Source organism: Cyprinus carpio, chromosome A17, assembly GCF_018340385.1.
Source record: "Cyprinus carpio isolate SPL01 chromosome A17, ASM1834038v1, whole genome shotgun sequence".
Classification (NCBI taxonomy): Eukaryota; Metazoa; Chordata; class Actinopteri; order Cypriniformes; family Cyprinidae; genus Cyprinus; species Cyprinus carpio.
The window spans coordinates 3,961,274-3,984,914 of NC_056588.1; the positions used below are offsets into that span (position 1 = coordinate 3,961,274).

A 23,641-nucleotide genomic window follows, 5' to 3' on the forward strand; every position below is an offset into this window, starting at 1 on the left:
ATACTGCTACTTTGTGCATTGAAAAAAGTTCTCTGTGAGAAATAAAGATTTATTTTGAAATTCATTCAGTTTTTAGTAATTTCTGTTGTGCACAATTATTATTTTAATATGATGGAGATTTTATTATATTTTTATTATTAGTTTGGATTAGTTTTTATTTTGAATTTTAATTCAGTTTTAGTCATTTTGTTGTGTGTTTTTGTGATTTTTTTTTTAAATCACAGTTTATTGTTTTTCTGTTTACTTTTAGTTTTTACATCAAGTAAATAAAAAAAAAGTTTTTTATTAGTATTTTTTATAAATATATTTTATTTCAGTTAATGTTTATTTTATCTCAAGTAACACTTTTTTTTAATGATTTTAGTTTTAGCTAACTATAACCCTAACCCTGACATGTACCGATTAATTGTTCACAATAAGATCAATGCATTTAGAAAATAGTGTGAATTTTCATTTCATGCTGACTTTAACCTCAGTTAACCTCAGCCTCAGTGGCTCATCCTGAAAAGTAACATCGCATTTATCGCAATCTGATCAATCCATAATTTTTCTGAAGTGTAAAATACTTGTGTGATTGAGTTGAACAATGAAATCGAGTTTGCAGGGGTGGGATCTAGTTTTGAAAGAACTCTGCTACCTTTGTTGTTAGGCATTTTTTGCCTAATATTTATGCATTGCTCAGACCGTCCCTTACAGTTAATGCGTCTGTGATCTGAAGCTGTTAATTGGTGTTGTAATTGTTGTTCTTTAATGATCTGTCAGTGGTTTCCACACGGGATGCGGTTCTGTTTGCAATTCTGGGCTTGATGGCTTCCGTCTCTGTGCTGTGAGGAATAAGCTATTTGTGAGACTCTCGCCTGACTTGTTTCTTCTCTTTCTCTCTTTCTGTTTCCTCTACAGTCCCTGGATGGATTTGTATTTGCACTAAACAAGGAGGGGAGGTTTTTGTACATCTCAGAGACAGTGTCCATATATCTGGGGCTTTCACAGGTGAGTGCATGTGAGATTTTCACTCTCCGATCTCTTTTTGTCCATCGGTGTGGAAGAGAATCTGGACAGATTAGTGTTAGATAAACTCCTGTGGGTTTGTTAGCTGCTGTTTAATTCGTTATGTTCATCACTGCATATTTTAAGCACTGGAGAAATGTTCTCATTGGAATGCTAGCGCATTTCCCGCTTCTGTTGGCTTGAGCCCAGGCCGTTCAATAAACAGACAGATCGGCGAGGTCAGACGGTGAGAAAGTGACCTTCAGAACTCTTGCGGTCCTGTCTAGCTGAGCTTCATCTCGAGTGCTAGCAGGCTTCAATCAAACAAGACACGGCTGCACAACAGGCAGCTTCTGTTCAGCGTTGGTTGAAAATTCACACAAATCATCAGAATCGTCTCTTGCTGTCCTTGGATGAGGGGATCTAACCACATAGGTGCCATCAAGATGATCACTGTACCAGTTACTGTAAGAGTTTAACTCGTTTTTATATATGAGATTGTGGTTCATTTTGGATGTGCTCAAACTACCGCTAATTTTGAAAGAAAATGCTATGCAGCTTATATACTGTTCACAGTGTGTGAGGGTCCAATGTGTGCAGTGTACAACCTGAGCACACTGCATGGAGTACTGTATCCCACAATGCAATGCACTTTATTCGACCTTCCATTTCTAGTTTGGCAAATGAACCAGAGGTGATACAACCTCAATTTTTTTTTTTTTTTTTTTATATCTCGGATACTTGTTTTACTCAAAATTGGATTCAGCATACTGTATAAATTTATGCATCTATTTTTGAAGAAAAAAAAACAGGATTCCTTATATATACTGTGCATGGTCTAAGAGTACCTGGATGGCATGGGTTCAAAATGGGTTCAGTATACAATCAAAATACGGTATCCCACAATGCCGTGCACTGGATTCAACCTTATATTTCTAGTCTGGCAAATGAATCAGAGGAGATACCAACCTCAAATTTTAATCTCACAGACTTGTTATAAATGAATTCCTTGAATTTACCATGCAATATGGTCATGAGACAAAAAAAAGCATGCAACTTCTGTAATCATTTATGGTTGTATAAAGCCAAACATTTGTATATACTTAAAGAGTTAGTTCACCCAAAAATTCTCTCATTAATTACTCACCCTCATGTCGTTCCAAACCCATAAGACCTTCGTTCGTCTGCAGAACACAAATTAAGTTTTTTTTTTGATGAAATCCGAGTGCTTTCTGACCCTGCATAGACAGCAACACAACTACCACGTTCAAGGACCAGAAAGGTAGTTCTATCATGACAACTCTTGGAAGATTTTAGCATGGTAATGAATATGACAGTGTTAACTTATTTGGTCTTGGCAGAATAGATCTGCTAGGCTGCTGCTGAATTGCTGCTGCTGCTGGTTATTGCTGTTGTTGTATATTATTTCTGCTGCTGCTGCTGCTGCTGCTGCTACAAAGCAAGTATAGGAACTTGCTACTGCCAGTACATACACCAATGCAGTGCTGTGAGTATTTAAGACCTGCTGCTGCACAAATAGTATACGTAAGAATAACCTGTAGCAGACCTATACAGGTGGAGCTGGGGAAGGTGGAGGGCTTCAGAGGAACTCTGAAAGTGTGTTGCGAACTACTCTAGTGAATGTTAACTAGCCATTTAAATGTAAAGCAGTAACCATATGCAACATGCAACATCAGCTTGTGCCAAGTAGTTTAACACTGTTAATGTCATCAGTTTGCAATAAAGACCCATCAGCCTTGCGCCATCTAGAGTTTCATGACAGAACTTTGCATTAAGGACATTGATAAAAAAAATTGTAAAGAAAACAAAAATGACAACTTTATTCAACAATTTATTTTCCCAGGGTCAGTCTCCACTGCCATTCACGAGAGTACCACGACGCATCCGTGTGGTGCTGCTGACACAGGAGCCGGAGTTCTGACGTAGGACCCGGATGCACTGTGTTTTGTTTGCAAGCAGAGGAATGCACAAGTATGCATTGTGGTACTCTCATGAATCCGAGTCTTAGAGGAGAAATCATTGAATAAAATCATTATTTTTGTTTTCTTTGAACACAAAAAGTATTCTCATAACTTCATAATATTATAGTTGAACCACTGATGTCACATGGACCATTTTAACAATGTCCTTACTACCTTTCTGGTCCTTGAACGTGGTAGTTGTGTTGCTGTCTATGCAGGGTCAGAAAGCTCTCGGTTTAGAATGACATGAGGGTAAGTTACTAATGATAGAATTTTCTTTTTTGGGTGAACTATCCCTTTAAAGTATTTAATGCCACATACAGTAAAAACTGGCATAGTAACTGCTGTATTTCATGCAAAGAAAAAAAAGGATGTATACTTTGTACATCTAAATACCTGGATGACCTGCCTTCCAAATATACTGCATACAATAATACTTTATGCAATGCAGTCGATTTTCAGTGCACATCTTTCATTTCTTGTCTGACAGATGAACCAAACATGATAATGTTCATGATATGACTCTGAAAATTAGGATATTTTTACTCAAAATTTGAATCAATTTGTAAAATAATCATATGCATTTCTGAGATTAGACTTTGAAGACTTTGAAAGAAAGGTTTTTTTTTTCAGATAAAAATATGAAGGATAAAAACATCAGGCTGTATAAATAAACAATACAGTGCATATTATGCAGTGCGCCATGATTCCATATTGAACATATGGTTTCAGTCAGGCTGCTATGACCTGTCAGAACTGAGCATTGTAAATATTGAGTCTTTTAAAAAATAAAAGCAACAGTGGCTGTAAAAGATTATTAAAATATTCTGCTAGAATGAAGAAGAGAAGACTTAAGCACACTCTAAATTAATTCAGCATTAATTGATTGAAGATTGTTATCAAATAATTGATTGATTCTCAAAATCCTTGCTTTTGGAATTTGGCCTGCTCTTTTTCTGTGGTATTATCTTTAGGTTGGCCAGCTGATAAAGTGCTTGTAAAGTCTTTAGTCTAAGTAGGTTTTATTATCTTAAATGGTTAAGCTTATCCCATAACTCTCCTGATCTTAATTGCTAAACCCTTTTCTTTGTTAATCTGTCCTAGAGGCCACAAATTTATGAGGTGTAGTTGCTTATTTTCATTGTTAATTGCATCAGGAATTTGCAAGCTTTTCTTTGTTGGTTGTTTTATTTTTTTTTGTGTTGTGTTTCAAAAAATAGACTATACTATATATGATTTCATATATATATATATATATGCTGGTTTGGTACTTTTTAACTCGGAGTAGTTAATTAACATTTGTTGAAATTAGATTTCGGCGCTCAGTTAATGCACATCTCCAGCCTCGCAAGTAATCACCAGAATAGCTTATCTTTTTGTAAATGTGTGTTTGATAACTAAACTTTGATTAATATAGAGAATATAAATTCATACCACATTCAGGATTGTTGTAGCTTAAGTCTGTCTTGCATTTTTGTCTTTTTAACTTTTTGCTATGAACATTTGTCTGTCAGAAATAACCATCACAGTAGAAATATAATGGGGTCCGAATAGCCTTAATGGAGTGGTACAATCGGTCAGATTTAACACGTCTCCTTGAACCTTTTTTTTTTAATCTAGCATAATGGTTGAAAATAGCCGGTTAACCCTACATGTTGTAACCCTGTAAGTTACAGCCCTGCGTTGCGATGGTAAGAGCCAATATATCTCTTCCAACCACTCTGTGAGAGTGCTGATTTCCTAAGAGCTAATGATGGAGGTTATTAAAGATTCAGGGCTTGAACCATCCTGCGGCCATTACACTAGGCACAGTCGATAGCATGACCTTTTAGCACCGCGGCTCAATCATACGAGCGCTCAGCTGCTCAAATCCAAGCTCTGCTCTCAGACAGATACTGCAGCCTCGCAGGGCACCAGAGGAGCACTAATCTCTAAATCGAGCTCTTCCTCAATCCGTTTGAAAGTAGATAGGAAGCGTCCAGTCATGGACTCCACTGTCCTCATAATGACATCAGCTGGACCTTACTGTGATTTCAAACCGACTGCACCATAGTCATGGACAGTGGGATTTCATGGCTTGTTTTGTAGAGTGTTTTTGATCCTAGGTTACACAGCTTGGATGCAAGTTATCTCCATTAGGATGTTTAATTAATCAGTGTTAAGTATTTATAATTATCATTATTATTAATAACAAATTTAATTTGTTAATAAATAATAAATAATAGTTATTATTATTATTTTTATTATTGTATATATTTACACTCACACACACACACACACACACACACACACACACACACACACAGAATTAGTATTACATATTTTGTTTGTTGCCAAATAACAACAACAATAATAATGTTATTACATTTTATTAATTTTTTTTGTTATTTATTATTATTATTAAATAGTAACACAAAAGTAATACACACACAATTACTTAGTATTATCATTATTATTGAATAAAATAATTTATTTGTTATTAAATAATAATGATTAGTTGTAGTAGTAATTATAAATATTTATTATTATTATTATTATTATTATTATTATTATTATTATTATTATTATTATTATTATTATTATTAAACATTTATTTATTTCCAATAATATCATACTCTTCTTTCTGTCCTAAATTATCTTTCATTTAATATTCTGTTTCATTTTAAAATATTTCTAATTCCATGACAGAGTGCGAACACCATTTCATGCCAATTTAGGCAGCAAGTTTCTTTACATCTTTGAATGTGCTTTAGTGTGACTCTTTTCAGTAGGTTTTTACTCTGTCCATCCATCCCCTCCTCTCAGCTCTCCTCAGGTCAGCGAGCGAAGGATGTGAAATTGCTTTTCCCTCCACGGCCATTGACCACCTTGTGTTAGATTAATGTGTGCAGACCAGAGAAGCCAGCAGATTTTTACAGCGAGCGCGAGCTTCTCTTCTTGTACAGCCGACATTACCTTGATGCTAAACAATGGCACCACCTGCCCTCAGCTCTTTGATAATACTGTTAATGTGCTTTCGGACGTGTTTTCGCTCTCTTATCTCGATGGTCTTTGACTCTGCTCTCAGATTCAACTGATAACGAGGTTTTACGTTTTAATGTGGATTTTGTAATTTACAGTTTTCGTATGAATATGTATTATTCAGTTCAACAGATGGCCGTTTATCTGTTTTGCCATGCTAATAGCTGTTATCATTGAAATTCTGTATGTAAATAGGCATATGTTGCCAAATTTTTCACTTGTCTGAGTTTTTCATCCCTCTCTGCTTGGCTTCTGCGCCGAGTGATTAGTTCATCTCCAATAATTAATACGTGATGGATGCACAAGCATCTTTCCCAGATTAATGGCCAGGTTTGTAGTTACGGTCGATGCAAATTGAGAGGCGCCGATAACATCACTCCGCTTGGGATTTTCTTATTGAGTTTTCGAGGTGGTGGCAAAGCTGCTTTAGAAAGGACCTTGTTGCCGGGTCATCCTGCTTCGTTTGTGCACCGCTGACATCGCACACGGGCAGCTGTCTGTTTTATAATTGAGATGTGTATGTTTGCTTTTGTGTAACAGATGGCACCGTGTGCTTACGCTGATGGCTAGGAAAATAATAATTGCATTATTCCGGCCAAAAGAATATTAGCTTCTGGAATATGGCCATTTGCAGCCGGCACCTATGCCAGTACAGCATATGCATTTGCATGAACTAGATATCCGAGGAAATTGATACATCTGGAATAAAGCGACCATCTGAGGTCTCATCTGCCTCGTAGGATTTAGATTTAAGTGCGTTCCTGTTCCGTAACTGCCAGCTTAGCTGTGTTACAGTACGCACGGTGACATCTGAAGGCCGCATATAATGTACCATATGGTGGAGGAATTTGCCGCTCTTAGTTTGGCAGTAGTGACTGATCTGGATTGCCTTCAGGCAGCTGAATGTGTACTTCCATTTCCCATTGTAAGAAAGAGCGTCTCTTTTATTTGGGACAGGCAGTGCTGCTGGGATTGTGCTGTGGGTGACAGGGGAGAGCTAGTGTCCACCAAAGGCTCGACCATCACGTTCCCACACGGTCCGCCCTCCTCACATCACTCAGCCGCTCCAGCCAGGGAGACTGGAGAAATATCGAATCTATTAGCATAAATGTCTGGCCGATTGTCTGATCACATCTTTGTCTCGATCCCTCCTCTCTCTCTTGTTGAGTCTCTATCATTTATCCTCTGAAGTGATGCTTTTGAACGTCTTTAGCATGAATAGCAAAGCTAAATGGGTGGATCTCTGTCAAAAACATATGTGCCTCATATTTCACTCCAAACTTTAAGGAAGGACTTAAAACATTTGAATAAATTATGATATGATTTCTCTGTTTAGAAAAAAACAATAACATACATTTCATAGCAAATGCGCATCAAGATGTATCAAATATTGTTTAAAAAATTCAGTAAATGCTTTTGAGTTTTATTAAATATTTTTTTAGTTTATTAAATTTAATTTAAAAAATTTAGTTGAGCTGTTGCTCTAAAATGTAGTTAATATTGATTTATTTTAATTACTTTTGTATGAAATGCTCCTTTTCTTTATTCTTTTATTTCTTTTATTGATTTTGGGGTGAAATTTGACCCGAAAATATTTATGTAAAATATCTGAATGATTACATTCCTTTTTTTTTTTTTTTTTTGTTAGATATATAGTAAATCAGAAATATTTCACATAATATATCACAATTAAAAATTATTTAATGCAAAATATAATTTATTTTATTTCTTCTTGATATTGGGGTGAAATTATTTTTGTGAAGTCCCTATATATATATATATATATATATATATATATATATATATATATATATATATATATATCTATATATATATATATTATAAATAGGTCTATTTTTAGTTGAGCTGGTGCTTATGAATTACATTAATATTGAATTTATTTTATTCATTTTCTTTGTGCAAAATAAAATATATTTTATTTTGCTCATGTTTTTTACTTCATAAAAGATTTCATATCATATACAAATTCTCTTGATATTTTGTCCTGATATACATACTGTATGTTCTTATTTTTTAATAATCAACCCAATTACTACTTATTCACTGTTTAAAACAATTACGTTCAGAGTCACTAGCTAATTTTATTAATTGTTTGAAAGGAGTTGGATAATGGTAATTTGTTGTATAATTTCACTGGCTGTTAGAACAGCCCATCAAGGTAGACTTGGAAATATTACTAAATGGATAATAAGTATTCATTTATTTATGATGCTGTGGCTGCCGAGGGTCAGCATTTGCATGTGAGCCTGTAGCGGTGCGGCGAGAGACAGGGGCAGAGGAAGGTCATGTTTAATTGAGCCACCCGTGATCCGCAGCGCTCCCAGAACTGCCCCTCTTGTTCCCGCTCTCACCCTCAGCTCACTGAGAGTCATGGAGGAGCTGTCATTTCTCATCATGCCCCTCTGGAACAATGAAGCTTTGTGTGCTAGCTGTGGTGGTTTTTTTGTTTTTATTTTTTGAAGAGGTTTTTTTTTTGTTTGTAGTAGATGGTGTTATTTTTTTAGGTCTTCTTGTAGGCTTTAAATTCTTAAGCATCCACTTATGTGCTGGGCTTATATGAAATTTATTTAGATAAGATTTCTTATTAATATTGATTCATATAGTTATAAATAATATAATATTATTTACTGTTTTATTTTATTTTAACTAAAAATTAGAATCTGCTAGGCCAAAATTGCTGTCTAAATTAAACCTTTTTTTTTTTAACTGTTTAACATATTGCTTTAATAATTTTGAATCTGCTTGGCCAAAATTATTATTATGATGCCTCTGAACTTATAAACATATTTAATTGGGAAATAAATCATACTTTTCATTGCATTTACATATCAAGATGCATATTTGCTTGTAAATGCAATTACTGAAACATTTGTTAATTTTGTATAAAATAATTTTTTTCTTTTAGCAAAATATTATTTTTTTTACATTACAAAATTTGTATTATATTACAAAACAGATTATAGCTATTATCTATGTTGTATTATATATTTTTATTATACTTTTTTTTTTATTAAAGTTTGGATTTGTTTTGTTATATCACCCAGCAATGCTATATAAGTAGGCTTAATTTTTTATAGACAGTTTAAAAATTTACTTTATTTTGTAGTATTATTTCTATTGTAATTTACATCTTGTATGTGTGACTTTTACAAATAAACATTATGACTGTACATTAGTAAACAGATAATAATGAGACACAAAGCTGTTCCTTTGTAATTTTAATAACTTGGATTTCTAATCCATTGTTATTTTTGTGGTTACAGTTCTAAAAATGAAAAGACCTGTTCTATATTTAGACTGTTTGTGTGTTATTCTTATTCAGAGGTTTTTATCTCCTCCACTGAATAACCGGCCACACGTGTCGCCCACATGGGACTGACAAAACAGTGATGGAGGGAGGTGTTTCCCTGCTTCTGCAAGAAACGTAACTTAAAAACATTATTAATTCACAACATTTAAATTGATAAGTGCTCTGAGCCAAACACTACAAGGGCACTTTGAAAAGCAAATAGTGACCTAGTGAAGAAATTGATTTTTCCCGCTGAAAATGACTGCATGACGCATCTTTTGACTGCACTGCGTCCAAGTGCTTGACAGAGATAATCTCAGCAATCCCACAGGTGACCTTATCGTTCTTGGCAGGGCAGGCTCATCCGCGCGCCTGTCTTTGTGCATGTCAAGGTTTCCTGGGCGGCGTCCTTTGGGAAACCAGAGTTAGACCTTTTCCATCTTGATGTCAAGATGAAAACATTATGGAAAAGAGGAAGTATCAGCAGTAATCTCAAAGTCAACAAAGACTATTAATAATTGGATGACTGAAAAATTAGAGGTGCAGCAGATAAAGGTCTGGCATGGAAATTGTCGAACAATAGATGCTGTTCTGTGCTTAAGAAACTTGACTGCAATGAGAGTCAGCGGAACTGAGAGATGGAGAGAAATAGAGAAAGAGAGAGAGTTTATGACTGTAGAAGTGGGAGTGTTTTAACTGAAGAACAGATGGTTTGGCGGCACATTGTCAAGGTCAGGGAACTTTAGAAAGGTTTTTTCTGCACCTTTCGTTTTAGATCCTTTTGTCTTTATAGATGCTTGCACCTTAGATTTATCTACTTGCAGTATTAGTCTGAACATTTATTATTACTTGATGGTTCCTTTAAAATCCATGTAACCTTTCCATTGCACAAAAGGTTTTTTTATACTGAAAAAAAAAAGAAAAGATTCTTTAGATTGTACAAATGTTCTTTACACTAACTATTTACAGAACTGTTCACTGGATTGTGTGGAAGGTCTTTTTGGAATTTTTGTTGAGTTTATTTTGTTGTGTTTGTTATGTTTGTTAATTTTCTTCATTGGTTTCATTGGTTACCTAAAGGTTCCGTGGAACCACTAAAGGTTCTTTATAGAAAATGTTCTTTAGATCTTCTTCACATTAAGAAAAATGGTTCTTTTAAGAACTTTTCACTGAAAGGTTATTTTGGGAACCCAAAATGGTTCTTCTATGGAATCACTGCAAAAGCCCCTTTTGGAACCAGACTTTTTAAGAGTGTATGTGTAATCTAGCAGAATGTTCTTTTCCGTACACTCTTAAAAATAATGCTTTTTTATTGACATTGATGTTTCCATGAAGAATCTTTAACATCCATCAAACCTTTCAATTCAACATTAGGTTCTTTAAAGTGGTCCTTCAGGTTATTAAAATGTTCTTCACACTAACGAAAAACTGGTTTACACATTAAAATAAACTGGGTCATGAAAAGTGGGTATTTCTTGGACTGACACAGACAGGTGGTTGGAAAATAAGAGGACTTGGTGACATCAGCTGAAAAGGTAGTTGAATTTCTAAGTGCTGTTTTTAGATCTTTTTCGACAAGGACATGATTTTTTTTATTGAAAGACTGTTAAATAATTACATGAAATATGTTTTAATGAATCATAGACAATTAGCTGTCTATTGTATTTAATAATACCTTCTACTTGTTGTTTCCCACTCTCCATATGAATGGTAGTGTAAGCTTTATCAAAATAACAAAATGTAAATTAACATGAAAATAAAAGATATTATCATTTGTTGAGTACCATTTGAAAGAAATCTGATTATATATTCTCTTTAAACAATTGTCAATAATAACACAGCAGTATCAGTCCTGGCTAATGCTAATGGCACAGTAGGTGTGCGAATGATCAATTGTCTGCTGTTTTTGCAGTAAATTCAAATTTCTGTATTAATAATGCAGGTAAACATCTCTAAACCACATCAGTGACCTTGAAAAAGTGCTTCACACTAAGAGTATACACACCAAAACTTTGAGCTACTTTTTTTCTCTTCTTCTTTTATTATTGTTATTATTAGTAGTATTTTTTGTATAGTATTGTAGCATATAAGACTAAATGTATAGATAATTTGGTGTCATTAAATAGGTCAAAATTAAGCCGTGTATTATCCACACCCAGTGTCGGATATTTAGTGTGAGGTGTGTTAGCATACACCTGTCTGCAGCGTGTGGGTTAGCATGGCGGCTATCGCTGATCTTTAAAGGGCTCTTTGATAAGCACAATGCCCAGATTTCTCCTCATCTCTAGACTGATACGGCCCCTCTCATTTCAGATGTCTGCCCGCCGTTATTAATGTCAGGCGGAGGATCTGGCTGATAGTATCTCCAGAGTGCTGACACCAGGCTTTCCTAACCGTCTTTGATCTGAACGGAGATCAGGAATGGGAATATGGGACTGGAAATGCGGCTGTGTAGTGTGGATAGCTCACTCAGAATGAGGGAGGATTTGATTGCACTGATAATTGCTGTTTCAGAAGTTTGAGATTAATTGTTGGGTGTTTTATCAAATTGAGAAAAACATGTTTGTTTATATGACATCTGTGGTTTATGAGACTGATGTTTATCAATAGTGTTATTTGAAGAAAGGTTTTCTATCTTTGTTGAACATCTTATCAGTCTTATCCAAATCACTTTTAAGTAAATAATTACCCCCCCCAAAAAAAGTGGGGGACATTTTTTTTTTATTCCCATTCACTACTGTAATACAGTAATGAAATAATTTGTATAGAGTAAAACATTATGATGTATAACTACTAGAAAATTTTTATAATATATAATTTTTCATTACAGTAATGATGAGATTTGTGTAATTACCAAAATTTCTTCATGATTCTTCATATATCTAGACAATTCCAGATTACATTTAAACTAAAACTTAACAAAAAGATTTGTCATATTCTCCTTTTTTTTAAATCAGCATACAGTAAAACATATTATGAAAATGTTAACTAATGAACCCTGTTGAAGAATGACCGCAGATGAGGCAATAAGTGCATGGCACTGCGACCAACTTAACATTTAACAGAGTTTAATGTAGCAATGTGGTCGCTCAGTTTTTCAAGATCAGTTTTAATCGTTTAAGTTAACTGTTAATAGATTTGAACAAAGAAATAAAGTGTTGCTATGCACAGGCCATATTGATTGCAAATACAAAAATAAGACAAGTAAAGAAAAGGCGAAAACTCTCCTCGGAGTAGCTGCGAGTGCTGTGTCGTCGTCTTGTGTGACAGGTGTCAGCGTTAAGGCACAATACTGCCACCTGGGAGCTCAACCAGGTACTGGTGCTGGAGTATTTACATGTGATGTTATCATAAAAGAACTGTTCATTTTAAATACTGCGGTTATCGCGAATACTGGTATATCGTCACACATTAAATTAACACGTTATCGATAATTGTTGCTTTGAATATCACAGTTATCGACAATACACCCCTACTGTATGTACAACCAGAATGTGTCCTTGACAGGTTTTGTGAGTTTCACCCAAAAGCCTTATATTAAATATTATATATTCTTGTTGGTCTTGGTGTTTTCCAAAAGCTAGATGAGCCGACTGTAAGACAAAACTTTTTGACTTGTGTGTCAGTTTTCACAAATCAAGCACTGTGTTCTCGTTCTTATTGGTCTCTACACTTATCAGGTCTGTCTCTCAGCACCAGACTCACTCACTGCGTTTTTATTGATAAGATTTGCCATCGAGGAAGATTTGGTAGAGGAAACACTACGTAAAGATTTTTGTCAGATATACTGCTGTGTTTTAATAATTAATGCTTGAATCTTGAATGTTATAAAGAGATCAGAGCCCTGCTGGTGCTGAAAATTGATGCTTTTTTTTTTTACTGGAGACCCAGAGAGAGAGAGAGAGAGAGATGGGGCGAGAGAGTGTGGTGAACAGATGAAGGAAAAGCTCTCATATCTCACTGGCTCACTGTGCTGCTAGCGCTACGATAAGGTTGAGAGGTGAAGCACGGTAATGCTAAAAGACCAGAGCATTCGCTACAGACCACTAGAATGCCATAGAACATCTGCTGATGTGACGGATTGATAATCAACATTTAAAAACATAAGTCTGTTTAAATATACTGGTTTATTTTAGGCTGGAGATTATATGTATAAATGATATATATGTATGTGTGTGTGTTTTAGGATTTTTTTTTTTTAAATAATACTTCAGCCAGGATGCATTAATTTGATCAAAGCTGACTGTAAAGACTTCCACTGTTAAAAAATAAATAAATATAAATAAATATTTTATATTCATTAAAAATGTAGAATTAAAAAAAAAAATCAGTTTACACCAAAATATTAAGCACAACTGTTTTCAATATTGATATTAATAGGTAATGTTTTAAGCACCAAATCAGCATATTACATTGCTGGATTAATAATGCTGAAAATTAAGCTTTGCATCACAAGAATAAATAATATTTTATAACATACTAAAATAGAAAATGATTATTTTAAATCGTAATAATATTACTGATTTTACAGTATAAAAGCTGCCTTGGTGAGCATGAGACATTTGAGAAAAAAAAAAAAAAAAAAAAAAAAAAAAAAAAAAAAATATATATATATATATATATATATACTGTAAATATATATATATATATATATAATATATATATATATATATATATATATATATATATAAAATGTATAAATATATATAAAGATATAATATACTGTATGTGTATGTATGTGTATGTAATGTATGTATGTATATATATATATATATATATATATATATAATAATATATATATATATATATATATATATACTGTCTATATATATATATAAACCGTAAACATTAAACATTAAAATAATTAATTACTTTTATTCATTCACATAAAAGAGCAAATTAATAAAAGGAATAAATTAATGGAATTTATTAAAACTTCTTCCAAAATGTACCTGCAAAAAAATGCTGTAATGTTGACTGTCTTGTTTTTGCACAGTCAAAATCAGCTTGAAGACAAAAAAGTTGGTGCTTTCGATGTACAGTTAGCCTCTATAAAGAAAAATGCTATTCATTACACATAAGGTGTGCTCCCTTGCTATGTGGCAGGGCCATAAAGCCGGTAATAACCTTTTTATCAGAAGCCAGGGTGACACCTTAATGTGACACATCCACCGAGATGCTGCAAAAGAGCAAAATGCATTTGTAATCTCCTCCATGTATTAGAATCGGGAAACCCATCATATAAGGATATAACAAGGGCTGATGAGCCCCTGCGACTCGTGCCATGACGAATAATAGATGAGAGTTGACCCTCTCAGAGAGGAGAGCACAGAGTCACGGACAGCGTGTCCCTATCCCATCTCTCACTTTAGAAAATAAGAGTATCATTGAGCACTGAGAGGAGAGAGAAAGTCAAGAGAAGGAGGAGAGCAAAGGCTATAGGAATTCAAACAAGGCTGATTTTAAAATGGCTGTATTAAAACTTTTGTAGTGTTAGCTAAGTTTTATTGCACCAAAACACAGTCATATTTTAGTTTTTGAAGCATTCTCTTTGTATTTTGCCACTTTTTTAATAATTAGGTAGGTAAATGAGCTCTGTTCTGATTGGTTTGTTTGAAAGTGGGCTAAATTTCTGAACAGGTGTTACTATGCAAACATGAGTGTTCGTATGTTAATGTGCTCGCGCTTTGTGTACAGTGGACAAGGTTAAGACACATTTTATATAAATGTTTACATTTATTAGATCTTTTTCCCCTTATTAATGTGTCCTATTTAAACAGGAAGTTGAGACAGGGCATATTGTTTTTTTATTATTATTATTATTATTATTATTATTATTATTACGCAATTTTTGGGCCCATTTTCCCGGAAGATAACTTTTTGTGTGTGTGTGTGCTATATATTAGATAAATATAGATTTTTTTTAATGCTATATATTATATAAAAGGTACCACTTTACAATAAGGTTCCATTAGTTAATATTAGTTACTGTATTAAATAACATGAATAAGCAATGAGCAATACATTTATTACAATATTTATTATTCTTTGTTAATGTCAGTTAATGAAAATACAGTTGTTCACAAGCATTGCTTTTGATTTTAATAATACATTAATAAATGTTGAAGTGTTGTTCATTCTTAATTCATGTTAACTAAAGTAGTTAACTAATGTTAAAAAATGAACCTTATTGTAAAGTGTTACCATATAAAATATATAATCAAATAATATATCTAATTATTTTTTCCCTGTTTTGTCCAAGAGACTTAAGAATAGATTAGCTCAAGATAACCTCCCAAAAAATATATAAACTAAAAGTTTTAATTTTCTATAAATATGTATAGACATTTTTATTTTATTTTATTGGATCTTTAAATATTAGCACAAAAAAAAAGAGTAATTGCTTCACCAAATGCAGTTTCTGACTCATACAAAGATTAGTATTAGTATGTAGTATGCATACAGTATCATATCTCATGTTTGATAAATGATCTCTGTTTTTCATTGCTCTTAATGTGCTGCTGTATCTCCTTCCCTTGAGTTGGCTAGATAAAGTTACACAGGTCTGAACCATCACTCCTGTAAAACATGTCTAGATTTTCTCCATAAATGCCACTAATACAATTATCTATATTTATGAACACAAGCTATTACAGATGAGAGCTAATTATTGTGACTTAATGATGGAGCTGTGAGCCGCCACCTCCACAGCACCACTGCCAGCAGATAAGAGGGAAATTTGCTTCAAGGATTTTTTGCAAATGTCATTGCCACTTTGTGTATAAGGATGATAACTTCATCCATCCATTATCGAGAGTAACACCTGCGATGATGCACGGCACACTCTCCGGCCTGCGCGATAGATAATTAGTAATGAATCAATATGTAGAGTTTGGAGAGGAGGTGAGAAGCAGGCCAAGTCGCACGCCACGCCGCTGATAACGGACAAAAATAAACAGCAGAAGAGCGTCAGAGAAGCCGGTGAAGAATGAGCGCAGTGCTGCAATCCGCTGCAGGTTTTGGGCCCGTCTGATATCTCTCCCTTCATCCTTCCTGCCCTGTTCTGTCATGAATACATTAAGAAAGAGCGATGCCGAAGCTGGTATCTGCCAGTGGGCCAGAGGCACATTAAGATACCTTTGCATCCATCAAACAAAGCCTGTAAGCTGAACAGGAAACGCATCATTGGCTGTGCTACAAGTGATCGGAGGTCTTGTGAATGGCACTGGATGTTTGGATGCAGGTGCAAACACGCTTTTCCTTGCTCTTTTGAAAGATTGTGACTACTGCATACAGTATATGGGGGAAAAAAAACTTAATTGAAACTAAGTTACATGATCACATTTACATGACCAGATATTTATTATTTAGTATTTTGGTAAATTGTTATTTGATGATTGTGTGAATTTTTGTATTATGTGTAGTTTGTGGAGTTAGCAAGAGGTCATTTACATAAAGTATTAATGATACAGTAACAAAAACAGCCTTGTGTCATTCCAGCCCTGTTTTATAATTTTTTTCTTCTTTCTTTGGCAAAATATTCAAGACTTCCATCATGGAAATGGATGGTGATTTATACTAATACACTTCAAAACAAAAAAGCCATAAAAGTATTGTTAATATAGTACGTAAGATTTGTGTTCTGAAGCCATATGATGACTGTTCAACTTTTACAGTACCATTAAAAAGATTGGGGTTGGTAAGATTTTTGGTTTTTGTTTTTAAGTTTCTTTTGCTCACCAAAGCTGCGTTTATTTGATAAAAAAAATACAGTAGAAAGATGAATATAATGAAATATTATTACAATTTAAAATAAAAAAACAGTTTTTTTACTCAAATATATTTTAAAATGTAATTTATTTTTGTGTTGCAAAGCTGAATTTTCAGCATCATTACTCCAGTATTCAGTGTCACATGATCCTTCAGAAATCATTCTAATATACTGATCTGCTGATATGAAACATTTCTTATTATTATCAATGCTGAAAACAGTTGTGCTGCTGAATATTTTTGTACAAACTTTTTTTCAGGATTATTTGATGAATAGAAAGTTAGGAATAGCATTTATTTGAAATGGAAAAATGTTATACATGTCTTTTCTTTGTTGTAATCAACCATACCTCAAGAATCAATGACATTCGGCAATATCAAACCTGGCACCACATCTAAAGTTTATAGAGAATTGAATAAGTTTAAATTTGAGAGCCCTAGAAGAGGGAAAGATTATCATTGAATAATGACGTAAATAATGTCCTGTTCCTCACAAATAGGGTTAGAAATGGTATCTAAATAACAACTGTTTTGTTGAAGACAGCCTTGAGTAACATTATACATAAACTTTGGGGAAATAAAATAAAATGCAGTGAATATAACCTCTTTAGCACTTTAAGATAGGCACACCTTTCTGGAGGCAGACAGCCAGCCCTCGCTGCTCTGTGCAGGATTGATCCCAAGTCCATTTTTCAAATCTTACACTGAGAGACATGCAAGAGAGCAGCATGTGTCATGTCTGACTTCTCCCTTACGGACAAAGCGAATTGAACCTGAAATATTCTGTACAGAAGGATGAGAAAAGAGAGAGACTTAAAAGTGAAAAAGAGAGAGAAAAGTGGTCTAAGGAGATCTCATTCCCACCTCTGTAATGTGGGATAAAGACATGGTTTCACATATGGTGTATTGGTAATGGGGTGACAGGCCACAAATCCTCTCATTTAAGTGCAAATGGCTGTTCTTTTGGGGAGGCCTAAGCATCTGCCTGCCAATGTCATCCTAACCCCCTCTGGAAGCACTTTTTTGTTTCTACTATTCCCAGAATTCCATAAGGCACGAAGTCTGATGCACAATCCAGAGGGCAGTGGAGTAATCATCTAAAGGACAGATGTTAAGGGAGGAATGAATTGTGTCAGCGGATAGTGTGGTTTATTTGCATATTGTTTTAGAACCAGATTTACTAAAATAATTATGCAAATTAGGTAACATGGTCAAAAAAATGCACTGTTTACATGGTGCAGTTCTCAATCTTGCAGGTAAATTGTGGATGATACAGCAGACTACCACAATCTGGTATACTTTCAAATTTTGCCATACTTTTCATCATCTCGCCAGGGTTTAACACAGTTGTTATACAAAAGAGTTACATTTCAAAGTAAAAGTTTCCCTGCAGTTTTCTGCCAAAATAAAAGCTCTATGGCTTAAAATTTGATTTCATGCCAATAAAAATAAATAGTTAATTTTTCGTTTTTAGCCTGCAATGGATGTGTGGAGCTATGTAGTTATTGATGCAAAATGTACATTATCTGCTCAACCCTGTTAGCCTCTTTTCTCCCCTCAGCTTTGAAAGGCTCGTGGTATCATCCGATCTTCCTTACACTAACACAGCAGCAGCAGAGCCCGGGCATGCAAACGATGAATCGTTGACAACATTTTCATTAGTAAGATAGAGCTGTTGCATATTTGAGGAGAAGAGATTAAGATTCCACCTGTTTGAGACACACAGATTTGACATGCAATAAAAAGATACAGAATGGAGCGGCTTGACATTCTATTTGTAAATGCATTAGACGGTAGATAAATTCATGGTTTTCACAGAAGGGTGAATCCCAAGGGATGGTTTGGTGTTCGGTGTGGTAACATCCCAGCTTCAGACATAGACGTGTGGTTTTCTATGAAAATGAGTGGACGATTCTTTGGGAATAAGCATGCACAGGTAAATTCAGCAAGGTCTAACTGTTATATATGTGTGTGTGTGTGTGTGTGTGTGTGTGTGTGTGCGTTTCATAAAGAAAAGACAATCCCCCTCCAACCCCCCAGTATTTCAAGGCTATTTTTATTATTGTTAGTTTTATTTCTGTAGATTTTAATTAAAGTAATAATTGTATCATATTGCATAATGCATTAAAATATATTTCAGTAAGGAGATCATTATTGAGAATGATATAATTAAAAATAAGCCTAGAATTGTACCTAATTTTACATCAGTTCCATAATGAAACAAAAAAAGAGTGCATAAATAGGTCAAATATATGATTTTTTTTTTTTTTTTTTATTTCATATGTGGGTGAAATTTGACCTGGGAATGTTTTTTTTTTTTTTATGTTTCAATTTAAAAATAAGTGATCAAAATTAGTGTCTGTTTGAAAAGTAATTTTCTCCTGATACAATGTTCCAGCCAATCAAAATCTCCCGAAGGATAAGATAATTTTCATAAGAAATCTCTGTATTTCCTAAAGCGCAGCAGGAATAAAACTGTGTGTGTTGGACTAGTGTTCCTCTCAAAGCCACAGGTCATTAATTATGAAGAGATTTTTGTGGTTTTGTTTGTAACATCACACCATTGATCACTCGGCACACCACTGAGACCTGAAGTATCTCAGCCCCTGATGCACAAAATAGTTTGATCCGTGAAAATTTGTCACTTTAGAGATATTTTGCTCGAGGCTTCTGTTCTCTCCTGCCAGTTTGTGTAACTGGGTGAAAGTAGTGAAAAGTAAATATGTAAAATTAATAGTTGTATTTGTCAGACATATTAGACACACAGATGCAGCCTACAGTATGGAATCAGGCCATGAATTTTGACCATTTCACAAAAGGTCACTGAACAAGGACATGAGACGCAGTTCTCTCTTTAAGTCAGGACTGATGTTGTCATGGCATATAAAGCTGTGGTGCTTTTATGGCTTTACATTTAATTCCAGCTCACAAACTAATAGTTTCATTTCCCCAAGAAAAGAGAGCTCCCAAATGTTAAGGTGTGTGTTCAACCTTTTCTTTCAGTGAAAATGAATAGCTATATTAAGTTCTCTTATTTTCATGGCATTTTGTTGCAGCGAGCAGCGAAGTTCAATCGATATTCCTTTAATGGAACAGAGAGAGGGGGGGGGAGAAGCCTCAGCCATGTTTCTCAACTGTTTCCTACAGAAAAAGCAAACTCACTCTTGAGATAAGATGGAGCATTCATTTACATTTCCCATGTCTCTGTACTAGACAGTTGGGTAATTTTGAGAAAATATAGTGTGTGAGAGTGTGGAAAAGTTTTGTTTTAGAGACAGTGTGATATATTTTATGAGAGAGTATTATAAATATCATGGATCTTCATAAGGAGTGTTCTACACAGAACTCATTTTCAGTTGTTTTTCCTGTGTAAACACATGCCAGATGAACCTGTTTGATCATCACATGAACATTGTGTATCATCTCACTCTAAAAATTTAAATATAACGAATACTGGGGAAAAAGTTTACTACTGTAAAACTACTGTATTTTTATAGTTACTTAAAATTAAATTAACTTTTTTATCCCTTAAAATGTTGCCTCTTCAGGCTCCCTGTGTTTTGGAACAGTGAAAATTACATTCTGGTGCTGTGTGCGAATATAGCTAAAATATAGCTGAAAAACTGTATAGCAAAAGAGCAATATTGCATCCAAATTCATAATATATATAAAAATAAAAATAAAATGATGAAAAGTACCCGGATGACCTACAACTTCCGCAGAGTGCATTCAATGGAAACTTCACTATCCAAGCACTATACTATTTTCTTATCATTGAGATATTATAATAGTTTTATAAATAATATAAGTTAGTTTTTATTTTTATAGTTTCTGTTTTCATTTTAATTTGTTAAAATTTTTGTTGTTTTGTGTGTTTTTGACATTTTACTAGTTTTTTTTTTTTTTAAATGTCTATATAGTTTTTATTCATTTTTATTTCAGTTTTAGTTATTTTTGTGCATCATGTTAATCAAAATGAGAAATGTTTCCTTGGCAACTAAAATATTTTTTTTATTATTTATTTACTTTTTTTTAAACAACGAAAGCAAAAAAAAATGGTTAACTACTTTTTATGGTTAACTTTAGTTGTATTATACGGATGTAATGATGAATAACAAATTTTATTCATACTACCCATGTTCACACTATATAGAAAACATACTTTTACTTTAAAAGGTCATGAAGTTTCAAACCATATGTAGTGCCTAGATAATATGTGATTTTGAACACAGCATGTGTGTAAAACGAGCTAGATTTGTACTGGTTTGCCTCCATTTTTTTCTTTAAGTGTCAATAATCATAAAGGTAAGGTGTGTAGTTTGGTGTCACCTGTTGTAAACCAGTGTTGGGGATAACGCATTAAGGCTGATTTATACTTCTGCGTCGGACCTACGCCATAGCCTACGCATAGACACAACCTACGCCGTAGCCCGACGTGCACCTCTCCAAAAATCTAACAGCGCATCAATTCTGCGTGGACCGCAAGCGCTGTGATTGGTCAGCTAGAACCCCTTACTCCGTATGTACTTGAGTTTGGTGTGTTTATAATGTGCGCTTTAATATATTTTAATGTTACACCTTCTTATATAAAATAAAACAAAGTAAAGAACAAGTGTCTTATCATTTATTATACTACATAGCATTATACATCAGTAGCGACAAACAATGTTGATCTGCCGTGGTACAAGTCCTTGTGGAGATGAATGCCATATCTTCTCCTGTTCCGTTGTTGTCTCCTTTATGTAGTTTTAAACAATAATTTAATGATTTGATATTTATTTGCCACCATCACGGCTATAATGCTTCTCCGATGAGCCGTTTCTTCTTCGGCTTTTGTCATGGTACTGCGGGTAACACAAGCAACATGCCCATGGACACTGTAGACTATTGGTTTTTTTATATTTTTTTTGTCGACGCAGACAACGACGCAAGTATAAATGAAAACTAATGCATAGCCTACGGCGTAAAGGCTACAACGTAGGTCTGACACAGAAGTATAAATCAGCCTTTACAAGTAACGTGAATTATGTAATCAGATTACTTTTTTCAAGTAACTAGTAAAGTAATGCATTACTTTTAAATTTACAATGAAATATTTTACTTTTTCAAATAAGGAACACAAGTTACAAAAAGTAACATTCGTTACTTTCTGTAAAAAGTAACTAATGCAATCAATGACTTTTTTATGGACTAACACAAATTGTAATGCATTACTTTTATAAGTAACTTTCCACAACAACAACACTGTTGTTAACAAATGCAATTTCAAGAATAATGTTTCAGGTTTCCTGAATGCTTTGTTCCATCTCTCTTCCATCTTGTTTAGTTTTTGCACCAGCAGGTCTCACATAATGATACGTGATATGATGTGAATCGTGACAGTACCTTTCATTTCTCCTTTCTGTTCACATCCAGTTCAGACATTCAAATGTGAAGATGTTAGAGATTATATGATTTTATTTAACCTGCTTTACTAGGTTTTGTTTTACAGTTTTCTTATTCTTTTTTTTTTGTTGTTGCTGTTTATTTCCTCGTGCTCTGTAGTTGGTTGGATGGTGAAACAGGAGTTTGCGAGAGCTGATATGATGTTTCCTCGCTCAGGGCATGGCCCGGCTTGGCTGCTAACTGTAATTTACTTTTCTCTCCCGGTTGCCTGCAGTCTGCCTCGCCGCAGCTGTGTTGAATGATGTGCTAATCCATTATATTCTTCAGACAAGTGTATCGACCAGTATAAACAGACTGGAGGGCACGAGTCTAAATGAAAGCCGTAGTTTCCCTCTGAATCATTTAACTAGATCCTCAAGCAAGAGCAGCACATAACAGCCTTTTTTTCAGCCTACTGAATATACATTAAGAAGCCATTAAAGCTGCTGGTACAGACAGGGTGTAGAAACACTGGACCTGAATAGAGTCGCATCTCTTTTTTTCCTCCAGACGCATCAATGCATCCTTTTCAGTAGTCCCACCACCGATGGTACTGGTACTGTATGTTCCCACTTTAAAGCTTATATGTAACATGCAAAATGTTGTGTTCCATCTCCTAGTTCTCTTAGGGCAGAACTGTTTGACTGTAGGAACTGTTGATGTGTTTTCTATATGGTTAGACTATGATGGGGTTCATAAACTAATCATTTATACTCAGTCGTTTAGACTGCTAAAGACAGCAGTTTAGACAGCCCACCTAAAGAGGGTCTAGAACTACCCCTGGTTTCAATCAATGTAAGTTATTTTTCTTTTCTACTATGCATATGTACAGAAATAATCACATGAAATCGCTGTCAGTGTCATAAGTGAGATGTGACAGCAGTAAGAAAACTCTGTGCTGTTTTTGTTTGTTTACTTCATCATTGCACACCCATTTGGTAAAAGTTAATAACGAGCACAGCTCTCTAGCCCAGCAATTTGTTTTGACACAGCCATTAATTATTTGCTAATTGAGACATGAGCACGGATTCATTCATTAAGTTCCACGAGACCCTTTTGCTTTCTCTGCAGAGCTCCACGCTGCTTGAGGATTTGCACTAATATTATTTCACTTTGTCTTCTTTTTGTTTTGCTGTCATTAGTAGCG

The 23,641-nt window shown here is 34.3% G+C and overlaps 1 protein-coding gene across 5 annotated transcripts in view; it reads left to right on the forward strand.

The window, feature by feature from the left end:
• LOC109048374 (neuronal PAS domain-containing protein 3-like) overlaps positions 1-23,641 on the forward strand; it is a 280,671-nt gene that overhangs the window by 177,278 nt on the left and 79,752 nt on the right. For 4 of the 5 annotated variants that reach the window (XM_042773582.1, XM_042773583.1, XM_042773586.1 and 1 more), the window contains one exon: positions 901-990. The exons of the other annotated variant lie outside the window; for it this stretch is intronic. In XM_042773582.1, coding sequence (XP_042629516.1) covers positions 901-990 — 90 coding nt within the window. The remainder of the gene's footprint in view (positions 1-900; positions 991-23,641) is intronic. 5 annotated transcript variants of the gene reach the window in all.